Below are 23,790 nucleotides of genomic sequence, written 5' to 3'. Positions count from 1 at the left end.
TGACAGAATTGAATATTCAAAAGATACTGAAAAATGCATTTTTGCGGTCTTCAGCCACTAAGTTTGGGGTTGTTTATGTCTTCTTTTTTTGACAGCAACAGGTGGTGAATCAACTCAGGCTTCCAGTGTATTTAAACAGGCGAAGGACAAAGTCTCTGTGAGTAAAATAATTTTTTCCTTGTTCTTCACTTGAAGTTCCCTTTGGTATTGGTGGCAACATCTCAGTAACTTTAGATCTAAGTTAAAAAACAAAACAAAAACCTTTAGATCTAAGTTAAACTTCAGATGTTTACTCTTAAATGTCATTTTAAATTGTTCACTCACCCAGAATGATTCTTGGAGGCATTTAGGCATGTTTCGATGTCTTCTGGAATGACATGGGATAGCAGTTGGTGAGGGCAGAGCTGGGAACGTAAGCTGCCTCTTTTTTAGTAAGACGGAAATAAACAGCATGATAATCTGGCAAAAATACGGGAGCTCAATTTATTTGTTTTTCATAGAATCTAGATAAATTATTATAATCAACACCTAACTGTATTTGATAATATATTTTCATTATTGTTGTTACAAAATAAGAATATGAGAAAGTTAAACAACATAGATGAGTAAAAATGTATCATAAATTATCTAAAGAAAACTAGACTTACCATTTTGATGTAAAATCTTTATTTTTTCCACGCAGTTACTGGCTTAATAATAAAAATGGAAACACAGTATCAGTTTTTTATAAACACATTAAACACATTTCCCTGTCATGAAACTTTCTTGTATATCACTTTAATGACTACATTGCATTGTTTTTTATTTATTTATAGCGATATTCTTTACCAATTCTGTCTTATTTGACTTTTAAACTGTTTTTATTGCCATTTTAACAATATTACTGTAGAAATCTTTTTGGCTTAATCAGTGGATGCATCCATATGCTTTTCCTTGGGATAATTTCCTAATAGTGAAATTACTGTTTCAAGAAGAAAGTCCACATTTAAAGTTTTTGCTACACATTATCAAGTTGTCCTCCAGAAATGTTCTACTATTATATGACCTCCAGCTGTATACAAGTGACCATGTTCATTATTATTATTACTAGATGTTCCTATGCTTTTTCTATATTTGCCAAGTTGTGGAAGTAAAATGTTTGAATTTGATTGAATTAATGATGTTTAACTTCATATGTTAATAAATCTTTAATAGTTCTTTTTTTTACTTGTTATGTGATTAACCATTATCTTTTGAATTTCCAAAAGAACCACAGCCAACATGAAGTATTTTACTTCTTTCTGATTGAAAGGGAAAAAAATTAAAAGCCTACTAAAGAGGGGCATCTGGCTGGCTCAGTTGGTGGATCAGTTCTTGATCTCGGGGTTGTGAGTTCAAGCCCCACATTGAGTATGGAGATTACTTCAAAATAAAATTTTAAAAAAGGGTAGCCCAGGTGGCTCAGCAATTTAGCACCGGCTTCAGCCCAGGGCCTGATCCTGGAGACCCAGGATCAAGTCCCACGTCGGGCTCCCTGCATGGAGGCTGCTTCCCCCTCTGCCTGTGTCTCTGCCTCTCTCTCTCTTTCTGTGTCTTTCATGAATAAATAAATTAAAAAATCTTTTAAAAAAATAAAACCTTTAAAAAAAGACTACTAAAGAAATCCCAAAATTACAACAAATAGTTTGAATGATATTAACTAGTAGTGTATCATAGTGTTCTGGGGTTTAGACATGGTGTATAACACGTAAATCACAACTCTTTGTTTAGCATTCTAAAAACTAATAAGATTTTAATGCCAGCTGGTGCAGCCACTCTGGAAAACAGTATGGAATTTCCTCAAAAAGTAGGAAATAGAGCTACCCTATTGCAGTACTAGGTATCTATTCTAAAGATACAAATGTAGTGATCCAAAGGAGCACTTGCACCCCAGTGTTTATAGCAGCAATGGCCACAATAGCCAAACTATGAAAGAGCCCAGATGTCCATCAACAGATTAATGGATAAGGTGTGGTATATATATAGAGAGAACATCAATTTGTTCTCTCTCTATATATATATGTATATATATATACAAACACACAATGGTATATACACAATGGAATATTAGTCATCAAAAAATAAAATCTTGCCATTTGTAACGACGATGATGGAACTGGAGGGTGTTATGCTAAGTGAAATAATGCAATCAGAGTAAGACAATTATCATATGATTTCACTCACGTGGAATTTAAGAAACAAAATGGAGCATAGGGGAAGGGAGGTAAAAAGACAAGACGAAATCAGAGAGGGAGACAAACCATAAGAGACTCTTCATCATAGGAAACTGAAGGTTGCTGGAGGGGGGAGGGGTGGAGTGATGGGATAACTGGGTGATGGACATTGAGGAGGACACCTGATGTAACGAGCACTGGGTTATTACATAAGACATGAATTACTGGCCTCTACCTCTGAAACTAATATACTATATGTTAATTAATTGAATTTAAATTAAGAAATACAAACATAAATATTAAAAAAGGATTGAGAAGTAAAACCTAGTAAGATTTTAGCCTTCTGCTTTTCATTTATTTTTATTTATTGTGAAAAATAGAAATTCATTTCCAGTGACTGCCACACTTCTTATATGATTTTGAGCCTAAGGGACTTTATGTTAATTTTTTTTTTTTTTAAAGATTTTATTTATTTATTCATGATAGTCACAGAGAGAGAGAGAGAGGCAGAGACACAGGCAGAGGGAGAAGCAGGCTCCATGCACCGGGAGCCCGATGTGGGATTCGATCCCGGGTCTCCAGGATCGCGCCCTGGGCCAAAGGCAGGCGCCAAACCGCTGCGCCACCCAGGGATCCCACTTTATGTTAATTTTAAAAATTGATTTTTATATAATGTTTTCAGACATATTCCTGAACAGATGGCAACCTGTAGAATCCATGTATTGCTTTGGTAAATATTGGACTTGAGAATACTATAACTTCAATATTTCTATCTCTTTACCTTTTGTTTCTGATGGGGAACTAGCAAGTTGTGGTGGTTAAAGGCAGGCTTATAAAGCAGACCAGGTCCAGGTCTTGAACATTTATTAATTATATGATCTTCCTCTCCCTAGGTCTAAATTTTCCAAAAATTAAGGAGGAGAAAAACAATTCCTATCTCCTAAGTAGTTACAAAAATTAAATATAGTTAATTATAAAACAGTATACTGTAGGATGCCTAGAACATAGTATTTATTCAATAAATAGTGATAGTAAGTGTAGTTATTATTTGAAAGGTAGAAGTCTTTAGGAGCAGATATAGAAAGTAAGTCAGCTTCCTCCCATTAAAAAAAGCATTTTCAAGTGGACATTGTCTAGAAAAGCTTTTTTTCTTTAACTTTTTTTTTTTTTTGGTTTTTAATTCCAGTTAGTTAACATACAGTGTAATATTAATTTCAGGTGTACAATACAATGATTCAACACTTCCATCCAACGCCCAGTGCTCATCACAACAGTGCAGTTCTTAATCCCCGGCATCTATTTAACCCATCCTTCCCACCCACCTCCCCTCTGATAACCATCAATTTGTTCTCTATAGTTAAGAGCCTGCTTCTTGGTTTCTCTCTCTCTCTCTCTCTCTCTCTCTCTCTCTCTCTATCTATCTATCTATCTCCCCACCCCCTTTGCTCATTTGTTTTGTTTGTTTAAAAACTATTCAGGAAATTTTCAAGTCCCTTGGTCTTCAAGTAACTCAGTGGGAATTGGCATTCAATGCTTACACTTAGGAAAGAAATCATATACATCTTCTGACCAAAAAAACCTAATTTTTTTCCTTATAAATATCTATCTTACCTTTCTGAAGAAGAGAGACTAGGCCACCATTCTTTCTTTTTCTCATTTAACTTCTTTTTCTTCCCTCATCACCTCATCCTCTTCCTAAAAATTTCCTAAAACCCCAAGACTATTATTATCTGTGACTTTCAGTACATCCATTAGAACAATTCTGTCTGATTTTTCGATTGATCTTTATTGTGAACCTGATCTATAATCCTTCATTTCATTTGTTGTGTATTTTTTGTTTTGTTTTTTGTTTTGAATGCAGGATTAGTAGGATTAGTAGTTGTGTTTCATAATTCAAGGTAATCCAATTATTCCATTTTTTCCTTCCTGTATCACTTTTGAAATTTGTGGGTAGCATCAATCAGAAAAGAAAGACTTGGGTTGACCCAGGCACGCTGCCCACTCAAGACTCTGGGTTTGTCAAGCCACAAGTGATGTTTGCAGTCTGTTAATGTGTCTGCCCCTGTTAAAGTGCCTGTGGAGCTAAAAACTTAAGATAAAGCTGTCAATTTCAACTGTTATTTTTGTACAGCTAAATCATATTAGTTATTGAAGACAGAATCTCCTTGGCTTCATCATACCTTTCTGTATTTTTAACAAAGTCCCCCGTGAGACATGTGGCATACCAGCACAAGCTGCTTCCAAAAGCTGGACATACAACCCACTGATTTTCACTTGCCAAATATCTCTCCAGGGACTACCAACACCTGGAAACTAAGCCCTGTGGTTTTTATGGGCAATATTTTTAGTGCTAACTTTCATTTTTAGCATTTAAAACACATTATACAAACTGTAGTCTATGCATAAAAATGTTATTAATTCTATGGTATGCTTTGGCCCCCGGTGTACATTTTACTCATAAAATGAACTAATTTTATATAAAATCCATAATTTTCTGATGAAATCAATGCAGATATCTGAAAATTCATTTTCTCAACTTTAAGAAAGTATTTTCTAAGGCCTTAAATATACCTTGTTCTAAAGTCCTTGAAATGCGATCAAGATATTGATTATAAATATACCTTAAAGGGTGTATTTATTAAAGGAACAATTCCAACATACTCTCAAGATATTTTCCAAATACGGTATCATTGCAAGACTTACAGATTAATCAGAATTTATATGTATAATTCATGAAGAATATTTTGATCTGTAGTCTCATATATAAGTATTCTTAAGTTCCAGTTGGAAATGAGTTGCTCAATGAAAATTTCTTGCTCTCACATAAATATACATTTCTATCATTGATTATAACCATTGATCATGTGGTCTTATTCAAAGTAGGTATTTAATTTCTTATATGTTTATACATTTTTTATTTTCCTTTTACTTCATAGTTTGGTTTATTTTGTGCTTTTGTTTGTTTTCTTTCATGGCTAGAATTCTACTTTGTCAAAGATTCCTGCCTTACAGGGTAGCTCAAAGTCCCCAAGATGCAGCTCTGCTTGCCCTAGTACGTCTCAAAGGGCTACATTTTCTGACAGTTTTTCCATACAGCCCTCCTCCTCAGCAGGCTCCACAGACCGTTTGCCATACTCAGAATCAGGGAACAAGGTAAGGCAGCAGGTCAATTGAAGGTTCAGAAAAGAATATAATTTCAGGGTTTATGAGACATGATTCAGTAAATATATAAAAACAAAGACTAAACTCTAAAATATTTGACATATAAGCATTTGACCCTCTTAAAAACAAAAGTCCCAATAGTTATTAATAGTTAACCAGTTTTTAAAAAGTCTTTTTCTAGGTATACTGTCCATTATTAATTTATTTGATATCTTATAAAATTTTAAATACAAACCAATAAAATAAAATATATATGATATTACACATAATATATAATAAATACATATTATATGTAGTATATAATCTATAATATTGTATAATCTAATAATGACAAATTACATATAATATAATATACCATTTGGGCTCAGACACATCAGGATTTAATATTGCCTCTGCTACCTATGAATGGTGATCTTGAAAAAATTACATAAACTGAATCGACTTGTTTTCTTGGCTATAAAATGCATATAGTATTTTGTGGCAAGAATTAAATCATAAATGGATGTAAAGTACTTAGAATTCCAGTTATATAAATGCACAATATATGACAGTGGTCATTGTTAACTGGTATGCATGGAATGCCCTTTGGCAGTCATTTCTGATTAATAAGTTATCATGCTAATGAAGATTTTTTTAAGTAAAATTATTAATTTACTGGAGATTACCTTAGTAAATTCATTTTACCCATTTATTATTTAGAATTTGAATTTCATGATCCATTGTTAGCACTAACTCCAGAATAATATATGTTTATAACACTTCTAGGCAAAAATGAAGTCAAAGTTTCAAAGTAGAAATGCTTATAAATATATGAAATCAGTAGTATGTGTTAAAAGAAATTTAGCTATCAGCACAGGAGGAAAAATGAGCAATATAATCACTTTGTATAATTGAAGGTGCACAAGAACCCAATGTGTTTTTTCCCCAATCAGGATGGAGTAACCAAGAGCCCAGAAAAACGTTCTTCTCTGCCCAGACCCTCCTCCATCCTCCCTCCTCGTCGAGGTGTATCAGGAGACAGAGATGAGAATTCCTTCTCTCTCAACAGTTCCATCTCCTCCTCAGCACGGCGGACTACCAGTAGGTTTATTTTGATTTGCGGTCCTTCTTAATCCTTTAAGTGGCATAAAGCTTATTATGTGTCTATATTTTACATCTTCCAAAGAAAACATACACTGGAAACAGATTCTATTTCTTCCAAGAATCAGAAACTCCACACTGTGGATGGATCCAGAACACCTACCTGTGTAGTTAAAATGATTGTTGTGGAAAATGAGTAGCTACAAAGAAGTAATCAGTAGAGAAAACTAAGAGTCAGGAATTAAAATATATATATATTAATATATATATTATATATATATTATTAACCTATAATATATATATATATATATATATATATATTAACCTTTCTTAGGATTCCAAGTCCTAACATCTAACTAGGAAGTCAATATTCAAAACCTAGGATTCTGTTCAATTTGTTAAAAGTTTGCATTCCAGTGAGGGTGTAAATATAACATGTTTGGTGTAATAGTTTCAGTTTCTTTTGATTGATGGCCCATGGTGAACTGGTTGGCAGTTATCACAGTCTAAATAAAAAATATAAAAATGTTCCAATCATTACCCACTCGTGTGTTTTGGTACTACCAGGATTATCTAGTTAAAGCATGGATTCAAATTATTTTCATAAATATGTTTCTATTACAAGAAAAATAGCTACCACGTATGGAGCACATAGAGATACTAAAATCTTAAGACACAGTTTTCACTGAATTTAATTAACACTGCTGATAGCTTGGTATTAATAATCTCATTAAATCTACTGATGAGGAAAAAGAGGGTAACTTGTTCAATTCTACTAAGATAGACAGTGGTTGAATTTGGTTTTTAGCTCCCTGATAATTTCATAACCTGGCCACCAAGAGCCAATTGAATATGGCTATATCATTCTGGTCTTGAAATGTCATTTTTGTGGAAAGCAATAAAAATCATAGAGTGCACACTAATTTATCACATTAGCCTTGTTATATCCCATTTCATATGGTCAGTTGAGAAATCTACCTATCATTTGCCCTTATGTTAAAAAACCAAAAGGACACAGGGTAACTTTCACTTGATACATGCAAATTGTTCACTGAAAGATGTAAAATGATCCTTTCTCCAGAAGGCTGAACCCAGACCAATGGGTAAATAGACATCATCTGTAGATAATAATTATCTACGAAGCTCTCTTGAGCTCACTCCTTGTAATTATTTTAGCAAAGATTAATTATCCCCTTTCTCAGGAAGAACTTTCCACACTGATGACCAGTTGCATTAGATGACTCAAAGATCCCTTTCACTTCATTGATTTAAAAGTTAATGAGGGGATCCCTGGGTGGCGCAGCGGTTTAGCGCCTGCCTTTGGCCCAGGGCACGATCCTGGAGACCCGGGATCGAATCCCACATTGGGCTCTCGGTACATGGAGCCTGCTTCTCCCTCTGCCTGTGTCTCTGCCCCTCTCTCTCTTTCTTTCTCTATCATAAATAAATAAAATTTTTTTTAAAAAGTTAATGAGTTATACCTTTATCCTCTATAAAATTTCTAGAATTATTTGATTTTACAAAGTATACATACTTAGTAATAAAAAAATAAAATTCATGCCCTTCCCATAAAGCAACAAAAAAAGTGAAGGAATTTGAATAATGTATGTAAACAATGTAAATAAGTGTTCTGTTATTAAAATCAATATGTTATTTTAAGTGAAAAGATTTTAAGAGCTAAGAAGCTAAATAAGCTAAGAAGCCATGTCTGGCTTAGAATTTAGTATCATCTGGATAAATGAGCTTTAGTGTCCTCATTCTTAAATTTGGAATAATAAGAGCGCCTCTAACTACTATTTTTGGTCATCAAATGTTTAGTACTCACAAAAGTGCTTTGAAATCAAGGTGGTATAAGTCTCATTTATAGCATTATGCTTTCAAAAAAGTATTTGAAATGGCATTCAAACACATAGTTAAAAAGTTAATATGAAAGAAACATAGTATGAGAAAATGAAAGGAAGGAGTTAAATAATAAAATGACCCTAAGGTCCAAGTTGAGGCGAAGAAATGTGCCCCACAATAGCCTGTATCATTGACAGTAGTGGTAAGGGTGGTATTGATTTGACTCCAAGCTGCAAACTAGCAATGAAAGTATAGGAGAAAACAATCAGGTACAAGCTTCACTGTGACTATATTGTTAAAACATCCAATTTTTTTTTCTAAGAAGAGAAATAGATATTTTTTGGTATTAAGCACTGAGACCAATTTCCATATAAAGGAAATACATGATACTATAGAATAATGTCTGAGATAATTGCATCCCTTTTAGTAAACACATTTGCAACTCACAGCATTCCTCAATGTAAGCTGAAGGAGTAACATTGAAATACAATTCAGTAAATGACTTTATACACAGGTCAAAATTATTGCTGTCAATACACAGTTGTAGGTTGTATATCTACCTGAATCTTGGAATGATCTTATTGCACAAAAGAGCAAGTGATCCACATATCATTCAAGGAAATCTGGAGTAAATACTAGCCCACATAGAACATGAAGCACAGACTCTTTTGCCAACTTACAGCAGATCCGCATGCCTTAACTTTCCATACACAAGTATGAAAAACCTCTGACGCCTTCATAATGAGAAGTAAAAATAAATCAAGAAAACCCCACTTCTTTGCATTGATAGCAATGCATGTTCAAAAAAATGTCACCAGGTTATAAGTCTAAAAAAGAGAGACTTTCAGCTTTTTTTTTTTTTTTTTACTTTCAGCTTTTTCAGCATTGTAATCCATAAATATTCTAAACTCTTTAGAAAGTTAATGTATTATCTGAGGGAAAAGCATGTCTTGAGGAAAATTTTCTGATGTTGTGGTTTTGGTTTGGTTTTGTTCTGTTTGTTAATACAGGGTCAGAGCCAATTCGCAGAGCAGGAAAAAGTGGCACTTCTACACCCACTACCCCTGGATCAACTGCCATCACTCCTGGCACCCCACCAAGCTATTCTTCACGTACCCCAGGCACTCCTGGAACCCCTAGCTATCCCAGGACCCCTCACACACCAGGAACCCCCAAATCTGCCATCTTGGTGCCCAGTGAGAAGAAAGTTGCCATCATACGTACTCCTCCAAAATCTCCTGCTACTCCCAAGCAGCTTCGGCTTATTAATCAACCACTGCCAGACCTGAAGAATGTCAAATCCAAAATTGGATCGACAGACAACATCAAATACCAGCCTAAAGGGGGGCAGGTAAGAATTACATGAACCCATACTTGCTGCCAGAAATAGAATCCCACTTATGACTAGAATGCCTTCCTCATATTATAAACAAAGAGTTCTTACAGTAAAAGGGAGGTGGAGGTGTTAAAAAGTTACTGGTTATGATTCATTGCCAAGAGTTTGGACCTCATCCGAGAAAGCTGGCTTACAAAATATAATGAAAATCATGTAACGTGTCCATTCTGTATGATTAATTATTGGATAAAAATTGATTTCACCATACAGGAGAATCTTTCCATTGATTGCCTAGCTGATCTTTTCTGAATGTCTCTCTACGCCTGGTGGACTTTAGCATAAGAGATTAAAATTACATTTCTGATATGAACTTCAGTGTTCTAGTTTAGATCCCAATAACCTCATTTGATGATCTTTTAGTGATTTCGCTTTTATCTCCTTCCTTCATTGGTGATTTCCTGTGACATCTTTCTACCATTTCCCCATGTTCACTCCAAAATCAGCATGATTCACCAATTTTCTTCTTTGGCTGCTCATGCTTAAAAATTGCAGTTCTATATAGTTCTGAATTATCTGAATATATAAAGAATTGTAGTTCTTTATAGTTCTGATGAATGAAATTATTGTGTTAGAACTTCTCTTTAAGATTAATTGTATTGAAGAGGGTTATTAGTAAAGCTCTACCTATTAACTCTTAACTTCAGCTCCAGTACAGCCATTCATGTTTTTTGCCAACCAAGGGCCTTTGCGTTTTGTCTTGACCTGAACCTGGCTTATACACTGTGTGTTTAGATGAAGCAATTGGTCTGGAAGGAGATAATACAAATATCACTTAGTATTTCCTTTGTGATGTTGATCTGCCTGTAGGATAGTTGGACTTTTCTTGTCATTAAAGAGACAAAACACCCACCCGTGAGAGAAAGAAGAAAGTAAGCAATAATTTCCCTTGTATATCGACAAATCTGTGATGCCCTCTTGACATTCCCAGAAGCCTTTCTTTTAGCTTCAGTGTTCTTTTCTGCCGGTCTTTCTTGTTTATATTATATTTCCTACACGGATTTTTGGTTCCCTCTTTTATGCCAAAGAAAATGTATTTTCAGGCAAGTTTAGAAGAAAGATCTTGCCAAAAATGTGAAGCTATCCAGGACTCCTACTCACTGCTGAAACAAAAATTCAGTGTTGCCTCTTCCCTTAGCAGCAAACTTATTTGCTATCTCATTGTGATTGTGTTCAAGAAAACCCAAGAAGTTACTAAAAATCAACCAAAGGAATTGGGGGAAGCAGAAGGTGGGGGCTCTCCATATGCCCTGTAGGGAATGACCATAACATTCTCTAATAATAAAGTCAGAGACAAATGACAAATGCTTTTTCATAAAAAGATGTTATTAAAATATGAGCTGCAAGAAATCTTTTTAAGCAAAACAAAACAAAAACTAATTCTGCCAAATTTTATCCTGTGATTTCATAAATCTCATACTATTCTTGCATTCCTCAGAATTTTGCACATCCAAGAGAATAAAAAATTTTGGACCTTTTGGAAATATCCAAATGCTTACTTTATATTTATGCACAAATAGTTAAATAAGTTAAGTGCCAATTTGAAAGTATCATTTTAGTTTTTGGTGAAATACTTCTTAAAATAGAGTAGCTATTATATATATTTAAAATCAATTCTCTTTCTATAAGTATCCTTGTATGTAGTATTTTTATTATCTAAATGTGAGGTTTACTTGCTTATATTCGAGAAAATATTGATACTGAAAAAATATGTTTCTTCTTAGAATCACAAGTTATTTTTTGAGACAATTTCCAAGATATTTTCTCAAAACTAAAAAGAAAATTTAATTAAAATGGAGTAATTATTGATATAATTGACATAATTTGACATGAAAATTCCATAATAGGGACAGCTGGGTGGCTCAGTGGTTGAGCATCTGCCTTCGGCTCAGGGTGTGATCCAGGGGACAAGGATCAAGTCCCACATCAGGCTCCTTGCGGGGAGCCTGCTTCCCCCTCTACCTGTGTCTCTCTGCCTCCCTCTCTCTCTCTCTGTGTCTCTCATGAATAAATAAATAAATAAAATCTTTTAAAAAAAGAAAATTCTATAATATAGCTCTTATTCATATGACTCCTCACAGTAGAGAGGCATAAAGAATGGTTTTACCCTTAGTTTTGTCCAAATCACTAAGGTTAAACCAGTCCAAAAAATAGGAACACTTCTTTTCCTTTCTGCTTCTTTACCATGTCTGTGAATATGTTTTTGTCTAATTTCAGTTGACTTCTGCTATACTCAGTAATTCATAAAACTGACATAAAGATGCCTTATTCTTTTGAAGTCAACTAAAACTGCCTTAGAGATTGTGGTAATTAAGGACTAATAAAGACATATGACATAAATTATAGAACAAAAATAGCCTTAAACTCACAGTGTCATTTGAAGAAATCTCTTCTTTGACAAGGCAAGTGGTAACCTGCTGCAAAATTACTCTATCGCAGCTGCAATGACTTGGAAAAAAAATACACAACAGTGAAGTTATTATGAAGTGACTTTGTTGCAGAACCACAAGGTATCCCTCACCCAGATAAGATGGAAGGAAGATGTTTGCCTCTATTTTATGATAGATGGTATAATGCATTTAAATTGGAGGGGAAATGAATTGGGAAATTGAGGCACACTACAGTTGAACTGTCTTTGTAGGAAAAATATATCACTTAACACTCTAACATTAACCCTTTAAAAGCCTTAAACACAAAGAATGAGGAGAAATTCTTTTTCAATATGTGTTAAACTGCAAGTTTTGACTGGATGGTTCATTTGCATTTTGTAGAATGACTAGAAAAAATTTTTGTGTTAAAGCTCCTTAGAAATTATCCAGATGAGATGCTATCCCTTCTTCTCTGATTGAGGATCCACAAATTCACTCTGTTAGGGAAATTGAAGCTTCCGGCATGTTGTTCCCAATTATAAATTGGATAACCCTAGGGTGTTAGAATGGACAGTGGTCAACTCAGAAGAGGACAGGACAATAGCAGTACCTTCTGTAGGAGACAAGTTTTTTAATACCAATATGTAGCCTGTAGATATTGAGAAAAATAGCCACACAATTCTTATTAATAAATAAGGGAGCAAACTTACAGATGTAACCTTAATTCTCCTACACAGGCTCTATTGTTATAAAATCTGGAGTGGTTAGATTGTATGTAAATGATTTAATTTCAAAAGCTATATTATTGCTGTTTGTGCAATCACTAAGATTTGGGAGGGGAAATATATAGTAAAAAATATATGTGTCTTGGAAGTTCAACAACTTTCCAAGTTGGGAAGCCTTATTATTTGTCTCAATTTGAGCATTTATTGCTCTTCCACAGGTATAGGTTGTATGCTTACAGTGATTATCACTTTATGAAAAGTCCAGTTTTATATTGGAAGAGAAGCTTAGCTCTGTGGCTCAGTTCAGTGAGGCAAATCGATGGCTAATGGAATAGATAAACTCACTGAAAACATGAGGAGTTTTACAGAAAGCAATAAAGTTAATCTCTTCAGCAAAACACAAATTCATTCTACTGGAAAGAACATATGCGATCTGAGATTCTCTGTAGATAGTGACCTTGGTAATTTAACTCAAGGCCCAGGTAAGACTATCTTAGTAAGTGTATTAATTTGAATCTATTTCAGTATAGTTAACTCCCTAATCTACATTAAATCTAAATCTAAACTTTAGAATAAGTAATGTTAGCTTTTTAAGAACACAGCTGCTTGATTTAAACAAAAGTAGGAAAATAAAAATTTCTCTAAATGCATCACATAAAAAAATTAGGCAAGAACTCAGTGAATGGTACTTTTTTTTTTACCTTTTCTATCAATGCATCAGGTTTTCTATATGGTGCTTTGATTTATATGAAATACTTATACATGCTTTAACAAGTTTCTTGTTTTTTGGTCTGTCTACAAACCACAATTTCTGTATAGTTGTTATAGTTGAGAGTTACTGGAGAGGTGGCTTCACAAAGGCTGTTTGCATTTATAGTCGTTGGATAGAATGGTTAGGTAGATCATGATCTCTGCAAGGCCATGTTTGTGGATTTGATTGATTGTCTTGTGAATTATGTACTTCTCCTTCATTCACGGAGCAGTCAGTCATTTTTAGGTCAGATAGGCTAAAAAGATGGTGGTGTCTTCAAGCAAGTCATTCGTGTTCAAGAGGAGAACAGTACTTCTCCTTTATATAAAGAATCTTATAGAACTTGTCAGTTTATTACCTTCCCAGTCAGTGTTGCCCTAGCATCTTTTTAAAAAACTTACTTAGATAAATCCATTAGACTAGGACCTATATCCTCGCATTCTAGAAATAATCTATCTTCTGTCTCTCGTTTCTATATGGACCTGTTGAATTAAGGAATATTGGATGTCAGAGATATTCAGTTCCTTATAGGCCACCTTTCACATTTTCATAGAATAAGAAATGGAAGCCTTTATATTATCCACATCTTGCATAAAGGGCTTTTAATATCAATCCTTTAAAGGCTGAGCTATAAATTCAAGTTCTATAATTTTGTGTTTAATGAAGAATCACTTGTCTAAAAGTATGCAATTTAATGCACCTTAATCATTGTTTTGTTTGCTTTAACTTTTGTTGCACAACAGGAGACTGACAATACTTTAACATTCCCTGCATGCCAAGGTTTTATTTCACCAGGTTTGAAATTTGAGGGTTTGGGTCCTTTATAATATTTATGTGAAATAATTTTATGCAAATAATGTGTTAGAGTAATACACTACTGAAAAGTTGAGATCATTAAATCTGGGCAGTTATGTTGCATTTCTCATCATATTTTGTATTCTCCTACACTAACTGATTATTTTTTTAAATAATTCTAAAAGTCAATGTTTTGAAATAGAGTATAGATTCTAGCTTTCAAATTCCTATAGATAATGTCAAGGACAAATAATGAAATATTAATTTTAAAATCTACCTTGGCACCTTTAGAATAAATGATGGCTGTCTTATATTTCCTCAATAGTTCCAGACAGAGTTTTACATTCATTTTACTCATCATTTATTCAACAGGTATTTGTTGAGTGCCCATTATATTGCATACTGTATTCTAGGTACTGAGAATGCAACAATGAACAAAACAGACAATTTTTTTTAAAAATTTTTGTCTTCATAGGATTTACATTTTAGTAAGAAAAACAAGTCAGAAAATTTTTATCAGAAAACATATGTAACAAAATGAGAAAAACAACAAATCAAAGAAGAGATTTAAATTATGTGGAAAGATTACATTTCTTGATAGAGTGACTAGGAAAACCCTGAGGAGGTGATAATTTGAATACTTTATGGAAGCCAAGGACTGAGCCATGTAGAGAACTGGAGGAGAGTATTTCAGGCAGAAAAAAACTACACACGAAGAAGCCCTGAGGTAGAAGGATGTCTGGCATGTTTTAGGAACAGCAAGAATATTAATGTGGTTGATGCCACATAGATAGTTTAGAGTAGAAAGTTAAATTATTCTTTTTAAATATCATTATACCTATTCAAATAATAGGACTTTGCCAAGTCAAATCCTAAGAATCATCTTTTCATCTCCTGCTCCTCATCCCATATCCTGCCCATCATTGTGTTAATTTAATTCAAGTATCTTTTGTAGGGTAATGTAGGGTAATGAAAAGTAATGCATTCTTTGTGTCCAGAATAGCTCTTAGATCTGCCCCATTTATCGTAGTTTGCTCTGCACCACCCTAGTACAGGATACATTATCCCTTGTCCATGTCACTGCAATAGTCATTAACTTCTTTAACTGGTCTCCCTGCATCTGCTCTTTTCTAGATCTAATGTACTCCCTATAATATAACCAGTGCTTCTCACCACACTTGTAATTAAGTATCCCATTGTAAAATTAGTTATTTAATGTCTATCTTGTCTCACCTACTAGACTCTAAGCTTCACAAAATCATGGATGAGGTCCATCTTGTCCTCAGGATCCAGTACATAGTAGGTGCTTAATAACTATCTGTTGAGTGAAAGTTGAGTGAATGTAGTACACCATATGCATGGAGAGATGCATTCTTTCTAGTGACTTATTGAATGAAGTGAATGCTTAGTGCCATTATAGTTATGACGCAAAGAAACTTTCCATGTTTGGACCACAGTGAATTTTGGCTAAAAGAATATTAGGCCAGGATATAAGAGCTGAGTTCCTCTTACAACTTTTCTATTAAAGTGTTATGTGACCTTAGATACTGACCTCTCTGGTCCTCAGGTTTCTTATTTTTATAAGAATAGACAAAATATACTTCTTTTTGTAGCACCATCTCATTTAATGTATTAGCACCATCATAATGTAGCAATACCTCACATAAGCAGACTGTGAAGTCACTTTAAACTCTCAAATGCATGGTTCTACTTAGAGTATGGTAGTATTTCGCATTACAGCTCATTAAAAATATTAATTTAGTTATTCTAATAGATTCCATAAGTATTTGTACCACAAAGGACCAGCTGAACTTAAGTAAAAAAATCAATGCTTCTGAAGTAAGAGGAATGTAACTGGGGAAGAAGGGACACTAGAGAGAGGAAGGAGAGAATGAAATGAGTGAAATGTAGAGAGGAATCTTTTTTATATTTTCTTATAAAGTTTCAGGCATTATCTTGAGGCTTTTTTAGGCCTTTAGCATCTAATTTGAATAAGTTGCTTTCATTTTTATATTCAAGGAGAAAATAGAGTTAATGCTGGAGGCAAGTAATAAATTATACTGAAACAGGTTTTTTTTTCTCACGTTATATGAAATTATGATGGCCACCTTTGTGAAGGGCCTACTGAATGCTAGTAACATATAAGTAAATTTATAAAACTTTAAATGAAAAAAGAATTGAAACTTACTTAGATTTATTTCTCATTCACATGAGTATCATTTTGTCAAACATTTACTAAGCCCCTGCTGAGTACTATATGAGAAAAAGGGAATGAGACAACAAGGCAAGGTCTCTATCATCTAGGCAGAAAAGAAGTGGCTTCTTTTTTTTTCATTTCTCATCTTCCCCTAGTGCCTTACCCTTATGTAATTTTTAAGTTCTTTACAAGCCATTTATTTCCATCTCATTGGGCTACAAATAAGTGCTAAATGAGAAGTTATAAAATACCCCATGAGCTTTAAAATACTGTCAACCCAGCATGAAGGAAAACTGTTCACTGAAATGCATTATATTATCGTGACAAGGTTGTGTGTGTGTGTGTGTTTGTATGAGGGACAGAGAGAGAGAAAGTAAATATTTTCTCAAAATGAAATTTCTTTGGTATCACAGATCCTGTCTTTATGCAATAGAATATTTATAACTATAATTCAAGTATATTTTGTAAAGTAATGTAAAATTTGGGGGTTAAGCTTCATTAACATTAATTATTTTTTAAAAAAACTTTGAAAAAGAATTACTACTTTGGGCTTACAAAGTTAAGACCTATAAAGTTCCTTTTTGTTTGTTTGCTGTCCATTTACAAGCCAAGCAAGAACATGGGAACAGCCTTAAATCTCAGGTTGTTTTCAACAAACTCTTTAAAAGTTACTGCCTTTACACTTGGTCCTCTATTCCTTAAAATTTCTTTAAAATTTAAGCTGAAGAAAAAATGTAATACCAATGTTTCACAATGTGGCCAATGCATAACTCAATGTCTGTTCCACCAAACAGTTCTTTACAAATTTTTCAGCATGATTTATTCAACCTCAAGGTTTTTAATGTGGTTCTGTTTTCTGTGCTGTGTGACACAGCCTGCATAGAAAAATTGGTCTGACACCTTAATGGGCCCCCTAATTTATCCTTTTCCTTTACAGCTCCATGGAAATGTACATTTGACATGAACTGTTTTTCTATTTAAATGTGTATTCCAGTATGTTTATTGCCTGTATCTGATCCATTGAGTTTGGAAGATGTTATTGGTCAGTATAGGCAGAGCTATTTAAAATTTGGAATAGATTATGAAATTTGTATGCATTGTAATCTGAGCACAGGGTTGTTAACAGATGAATCTTTGAAAAACATAATCTATTCCAAAAAATTTTCATTCTTCAGAAATATCTCATGTGGTCATATTTTTTTAATATATGATACTTTAGGACTCTATATAGGTGAGGTAAATAGCTTTTGTTAAAATTGAATGCTATGGAATGGGAAATACTTTTGGGGGAGAGAGAGAGAGAAGTGTTTTTGTAATCCAAGGACAGGAAAGGCTTCATTTTAAACACTCTGAGAAATGAGGTAAAGCCAAAGGAAAAGCTTAATCCCTGGTAAGGTTGAAGGGTCACTCACCACTACCCTTTCAAAAGAAAAAGAAAGCATTCTTTCTAAGACAACATTGGATGAAGGAAGAAAGAAATGATAGAGCAATTGAGGTTCATACCTAGAGGATGCCTGTAGAGCGTAGCACAATCTTGCAGGAGAGCCAAGAACAGAATACAAACTTCTAGACTCCCAGTTACTCTCCATATCTTGCTATCTTGAGCTGACACATGGGTCTCTTGATAAAGAAAGCAGCATCGAGTATGTCAAATAAAAAAAAAAAATCAAAATCCCATTGCTTAAGAAATGCAAGTTGGCACTATGATTGATGCCTCTGGTTTATAAATTATTTTACTAAATGCTATAAATTAGGGTTACATTTTCTTTCATTTTACATGTTTCAAATTTCCAACTAATCTCTAGTAAGAGAGATTTGTTCTTTCCTATAGACATATCCTACAATTTGCCTTCCTGTCCTTTCCTAGAGTAACCTCATTTGGAGAAAAAAGAGATGTATTTCTCTAAAGGTGCATTTAAACCTATATGCAGAGAGAATACACTGGCATATCATTTCATTTGAACTGTCATTATAAAACTAACAAGAGCTATACCAGGAATATCCAGAAAGTCACTATACTGTGCTTCCCTTGCATGGTGGAGGAAGATACAATTAGTGAAAAGTAAAATAAAATAATTCTGACATTTTATTCAATTACATTAGCCTATTCTTTTTAACTCTTTATGCTTATATGACTTTTATGTGAATGAAAAGCCAACTGTGAATACAAGCAAGTCACCAACCTTTGTCCATGAGAGTCTCCGATAGGAGGGACTGATTGAGCTGATCCTTGAAGAATGATGAGTCCCAGACTCAACTTGGAATGAGGGCATTCTAGCAAGAGATAATAACATAAGGAAAACATGGGAACAAGCTTGAAACTGTAAATAAGTCCTTAACATATGGAATGTAATGTCTGGCCAAAATGTGAAGTTTTGAGAAGGCTCAAAAGTCAGAATTTCTGAGAATCCTGGTTGCCTAGCTAAGAAGTTTTGATGCATTTTAATAGGAAATAGAGACTTTGGGAGAATTTTGAACAAGACAGAGCTTTAGAAAGATGATTCACTTGATTGGAATAATACATTTTCCCTTTCACTGTGAAGTATACAGAAGGAAAGATTGTCACACTCTCAAATCACCCCATTTTGCATTAATAGTGCAACCAAAAATTTTGATCAAAAGCAATTAACAAGGATAAAATGTGGATTAGGGTTAACCTTGGATAACAACTATTCAAATATTTTTTCTCTATATAATGAATATAGAAAATTAGTTCATCAAATGGAAGTTGGTTAAATTTTTCTAGACCAACTCTAAGATGGTTAAAAATGATTTTCCTTTGACATATAAATAAATAAAGGCTCAATGTAAATTCCTCCCCAAAAAAGTCATTTGTATTTAGACCTATCCATAGAGCACAAAGAATTAAATCTTGACTCTCTGACTTAAAAAAAAAAAAAAAAAAAAAACTAGTCTGGAATAAAGTATTATCCTTAACAGCAGCCATCTACTTTTCTATTTTATAGAAGGTGTCTGAGGACTCCTGGTATTTGTAGAATTAACTCTCTAAGATATTAATTATTAGTAAATGATCCCAGAGATCTTTAACATGAAGTTTTTGTAATTTTGCTAAAGCATAAATTTGCATCACACGGACGAGGGGGTGCTCAGGTGCAAGTTGTCAGGCATAAATCTTACTGAGAATCCAGCATCCCGTGCCCAAAGTGATTTCATTTCTGTCTCTTAACCATCAAGAAAATGGTGAATGTCATACCCTACCTGACATATGTTGGGAAAGTCTCCCATCAAAAAAGGCCAGCTAAGTGTTTTACTAGAAAATCTGTGATTCTCTAGAAAATCTGGGGAAAATCAGAAGTCAACCTTTAAGTTTTAAGATTTTACAATTTAAACTGTCTCTAAGTAATACTGGCAATATGCCCCCTTGGGGTCTGCATCATTTGTTTTAGAAATCATAAAAATTGCCAGTTGATTAAATGTTAGAGTCAAACAGATTCATGCAACTGAATTTGGAATTTCCATTTTTGCAACAAGTGAATCAGATCTAACATTTAGCTTTTGATCACTTGGTAATGACTCACTTGATTGGTACTCTAATGATCTCTAAATTAAAATTTGCAAATGAAATATGATATATCCCCAAGGATTAGAAAAATGGCTTAGATAAATTCTATTTCATTGCCAAAATAGAGACTTATAGAGGGTATAAAAATATTATTATTTGAAAAAATAAAGTGATTTGCTTTCTAAAAATAATTTATCTATGAGGCTTGAAATGCAATGGCCCTTGTTGACTTAAAGTTATTCACATCTATGTTTTATGTGAAATTCTTAGCATGCCACTATATTTGTTAGATACAGACTCTGTGTGATATTCCCCCCTTCTTTTTAAATTGGAATTTTTATCATGCTCTACAGAATGACCCAATCATCATGTTTCCTGACTTCAGATTTTGACAAGAGTCCCTTCCCTTGGGCTGCCAATGAGAGCTGTCAATGATCTTCCCCTGTAAGGGACAAGCTCTCTTATCAGTGCCAGGCAGGCACTGCAATTTAAGCTTTGTCTAGTTAAAAATATTAAGGATTCAATGTCATCTTGAATTTTTTACTCTTTTTTGCAAATAATAAGAGATGTGATACCATTCTTTGAAAGGGCTGTATATCTAGGATATGCTTATTTAGCTTTTTTTTTTTTTTTTTAATAAGAGGACAAACTTTCCCCTAAAGTGTTGAAAATGTAATTCCTCTTTAGCTATTGAGGGGATACGTGGCGAGGAGTAGAAGTACCCAAAGTAAAATCAAACAAACAACAAAAGTGAACCTTTCTTTCCATGCTTACATTGCTCATGTGCCCTCCAAAACATTCAAAATTTAAGACACATGGAAGAAGTCACAAGAGCTATTACTTTGCACATTACATTACGCCAGAGTAATATCTGTCCAGCTTTAGATTTGCTATTGTCTTCAAGATGACTATCAAACTTCTGAAAATAGGAATAGAACACCTAACCTCAAATCTTTTGGACCTAGGCAAGGCCTGGACTGCTTCTACATGACCTGCTATTAGGGAACAAACAACGGTCCTTGGTTTGCTCCTCTCTAAAATAATAGAAAGAGTGCTTTTGCACCGACCATCCAAGACTTATGGCTGTTTATGAGCAGCTGTCAGAGACAGGACTTTCAGAAGACTACTGAGCCAAATGTGCAAGACATTAGTGAAACCCTTTCGGCAGAGGAGGCCCTGAGCCTCCATGTTGACCCTCTTGGGAAAGCAAGAGTTCTTGCACTGGGATGAATAAGAACCGTCATCTGTGGCATTAGCCTGACAAGTCGTGCTACGTGGACCAGTAATACAATCAAGTGTACCAGATAATTTATAATTGTGATGGCTGACAACATAGGATTTAAAGGGGGATAGGGTGAGAACTACACTGAAGTATACAATGAGACCTTTCATAGAGTGGCAACTGAGTCCCAGTGTGGCCCACAATATTGGAAGCCTCCCAGTCACAGATGATCCAAGTTTTATTTTTCTGTTCTTCTAATTGTTTCCAGGTTACACCTGCCAACAACTTGGATATCTAAAGTCCTTGAACATTTGGCCCTTGAGGATTCAGGGAAGTAGGGGCTCATATTTAAATAATAGATCTGTTCTCCAGTTCCAGGGTTAGTTTTTTTTCTCTTACATGATTACATCAGTGGGAGGAAGTTTGGAGCCTCCTTGGCAGCAACCCATTCTGGCTCCCCCATGCCCAGCATATTGAAAGAAAAATGCATAGTGAAGTTACCTCCAATTCCTTTTAGGTTAGGATTTTAAACAAGAAGATCGATTTTAGCAAAGTTCAGTCCAGATGTGGTTCCAAGGATAACATCAAACATTCTGCTGGGGGCGGAAATGTAAGTAGAAGCTTCTATTAGATAACTATCCTGATTGTGTGGAGCCATCTGCACAGCCAGCACACTGTCTCTTTTCCTGCCTCTCTCCCAAGACACACATCCGCCTTCTTGTTGCTGCTCCATGTGTGCCCGGGTCTGGGAGCTTGTCACACTTGCAGTTTTGCTGGTGGGCTTCCCATCCTTCCCTGTAAGATTATCCGCAAGTGGCTTGCTTTCAGTTGAGGAGTAAAATGTTAATGGGCTGCACCATGTTTTTCAGGGGAATGGGAAACCCACCTTTCTGGCCAATTCTATTGCTGGCCTCTGGCTTCCAGGTACCTCCTCGTGCTGTTTCTACTCCCCTGCAAATGCCAGCCCGGCACACACTTTTATAGCTCCACTTAAATTACTCTTGAGGGAAAGACTGATATACTTGAAAGTACTCACAGTGTGTAATGTCAATCTTCTGTGCATCACTATTCATGAGAATTAGGAACAATGTTTGGAATAATGCAAAACTACTGAAGCACAGTTCATCTGTCATTCAAAGTGAAAGGATTCAAGTCCCAGGATAAACTGTCTTGATGGATTTTTTTTCCTGTGTCTTGAATTGAGTGGAAATAATATCCTTTGAGAAGAAGGAAAAGATGAATCCATATTTCTCAAATATAGTTGTGGCAGAGCTGAAGCAGGCAAACTCAAGGTAAAGTAAGCATGGTTCGTCACAAAATTATTTAGGAAAAAAAAAAAAAAAGGTGACCCAGGCTGACTCTCTATGGATTCTGTCACCTAAACTTCAGATTCTGGCCATTTGTGACTCAAGTAATTTATAGAGTGTCAAGTCCAGAATTCTTACCTGTTTAATAACTCTTGGCTCCTCATTCCTCAACTGGGCAGAGATGGAGTCAAGCAGTGAAAGGGGAGAGACCAGCAAGTGCCTTCTACCAGGAGCTGTCACCTGTTGCCCAAAGTTGTTCTGCTGGGCATGAAAGTGTCATTGTCATAGGAAGTCCATAGCAAGGTTTGCCAGGCTCCTTTAAGGCAGCTAGGCTAAGCCTCAGGATCAGTATTTATGTTGACATGGTTGCCCTCCTCCCTGTGTCCTGACTGTTAGTGCAAACTGTGTGGTACTCTCCCAGAAGCAGTCTCAGTCCTGGGAAATACCTGTAGGGTGTCAAGAGTGACCCCTATTCTCTACTGCAGGCCCTGCTGGCCAAAACAGCTATATGACAAAGGATAAACTGAGGTAACTAAAAATCTTAAAAGTAAGTAAGGGAGCTTCCAACCTCCAAAACCATATTCTTAAATTTTCCTCTAGAAAAGAATCACTTTTTCAAATATGCAGATTCTGTGGCCCATTTCCACAATGTGCAATTCACTAATAATACCTTTGTACTTCCGATGCAAATGGACAATGGACCACAATTGGAAAAGCACTATTTCTAACATTGCAAGAGGAAATAACTTCAATAAAACACAAGAAAAAGAATGCTGCCACCATTTTATAATTTGGTGTATAAGAAAATTCCATTTAGCCAAGACATGACAATAATATTTTAGAAAAGCTTTGAGCTTTCTTCTTATTATATCTTAAAGCAATGTTGGTCTTCTTGAATCTATGAGCAGTATTGGTCACTTTTATCTAAAAATCATTTTTTAAAGAATAATTCATCTCTTCACTTGGCTCTTTGCTTATGGAAAGGTTTTAACATAGTGTGGCTTCTTTCTCTGAGTGGAAGCTTGCCTTATTAATCCAGGTGTTTCTATCCTCTTGTGGCATGATCTGTTTTCTACTAATAAAATCTTCTATTCTAGGATTTTCTTTCAGTTTGGTCCTTCTCTCCAACCAAATGTGGGAGGACACTGGGAGGGTGTATGTTCCTATGTGTGTATATATACTTCAGTTTGGGTTTCTGTGTTGTTGTGTGTTGTGAGTTTGGATATGTTTCT

At 34.7% G+C, this 23,790-nt stretch overlaps 1 protein-coding gene across 25 annotated transcripts in view; it reads left to right on the top strand.

The window, feature by feature from the left end:
- MAP2 (microtubule associated protein 2) overlaps positions 1–23,790 on the top strand; it is a 294,547-nt gene that overhangs the window by 261,325 nt on the left and 9,432 nt on the right. For 10 of the 25 annotated variants that reach the window (XM_077884951.1, XM_077884949.1, XM_077884963.1 and 7 more), the window contains 5 exons: positions 96–157; positions 5,172–5,345; positions 6,287–6,434; positions 9,287–9,627; positions 21,769–21,861. In XM_077884951.1, coding sequence (XP_077741077.1) covers positions 96–157; positions 5,172–5,345; positions 6,287–6,434; positions 9,287–9,627; positions 21,769–21,861 — 818 coding nt within the window. The remainder of the gene's footprint in view (positions 1–95; positions 158–5,171; positions 5,346–6,286; positions 6,435–9,286; positions 9,628–21,768; positions 21,862–23,790) is intronic. The other 15 variants (XM_077884967.1, XM_077884962.1, XM_077884959.1 and 12 more) reach the window with 3 other exon arrangements.

The sequence above is a fragment of the Canis aureus genome, chromosome 36 (genome assembly GCF_053574225.1).
Source record: "Canis aureus isolate CA01 chromosome 36, VMU_Caureus_v.1.0, whole genome shotgun sequence".
NCBI lineage: Eukaryota > Metazoa > Chordata > Mammalia > Carnivora > Canidae > Canis > Canis aureus.
Note: the sequence above shows the minus strand (reverse complement) of the source record. Positions and strands in the feature narration are given on the sequence as shown.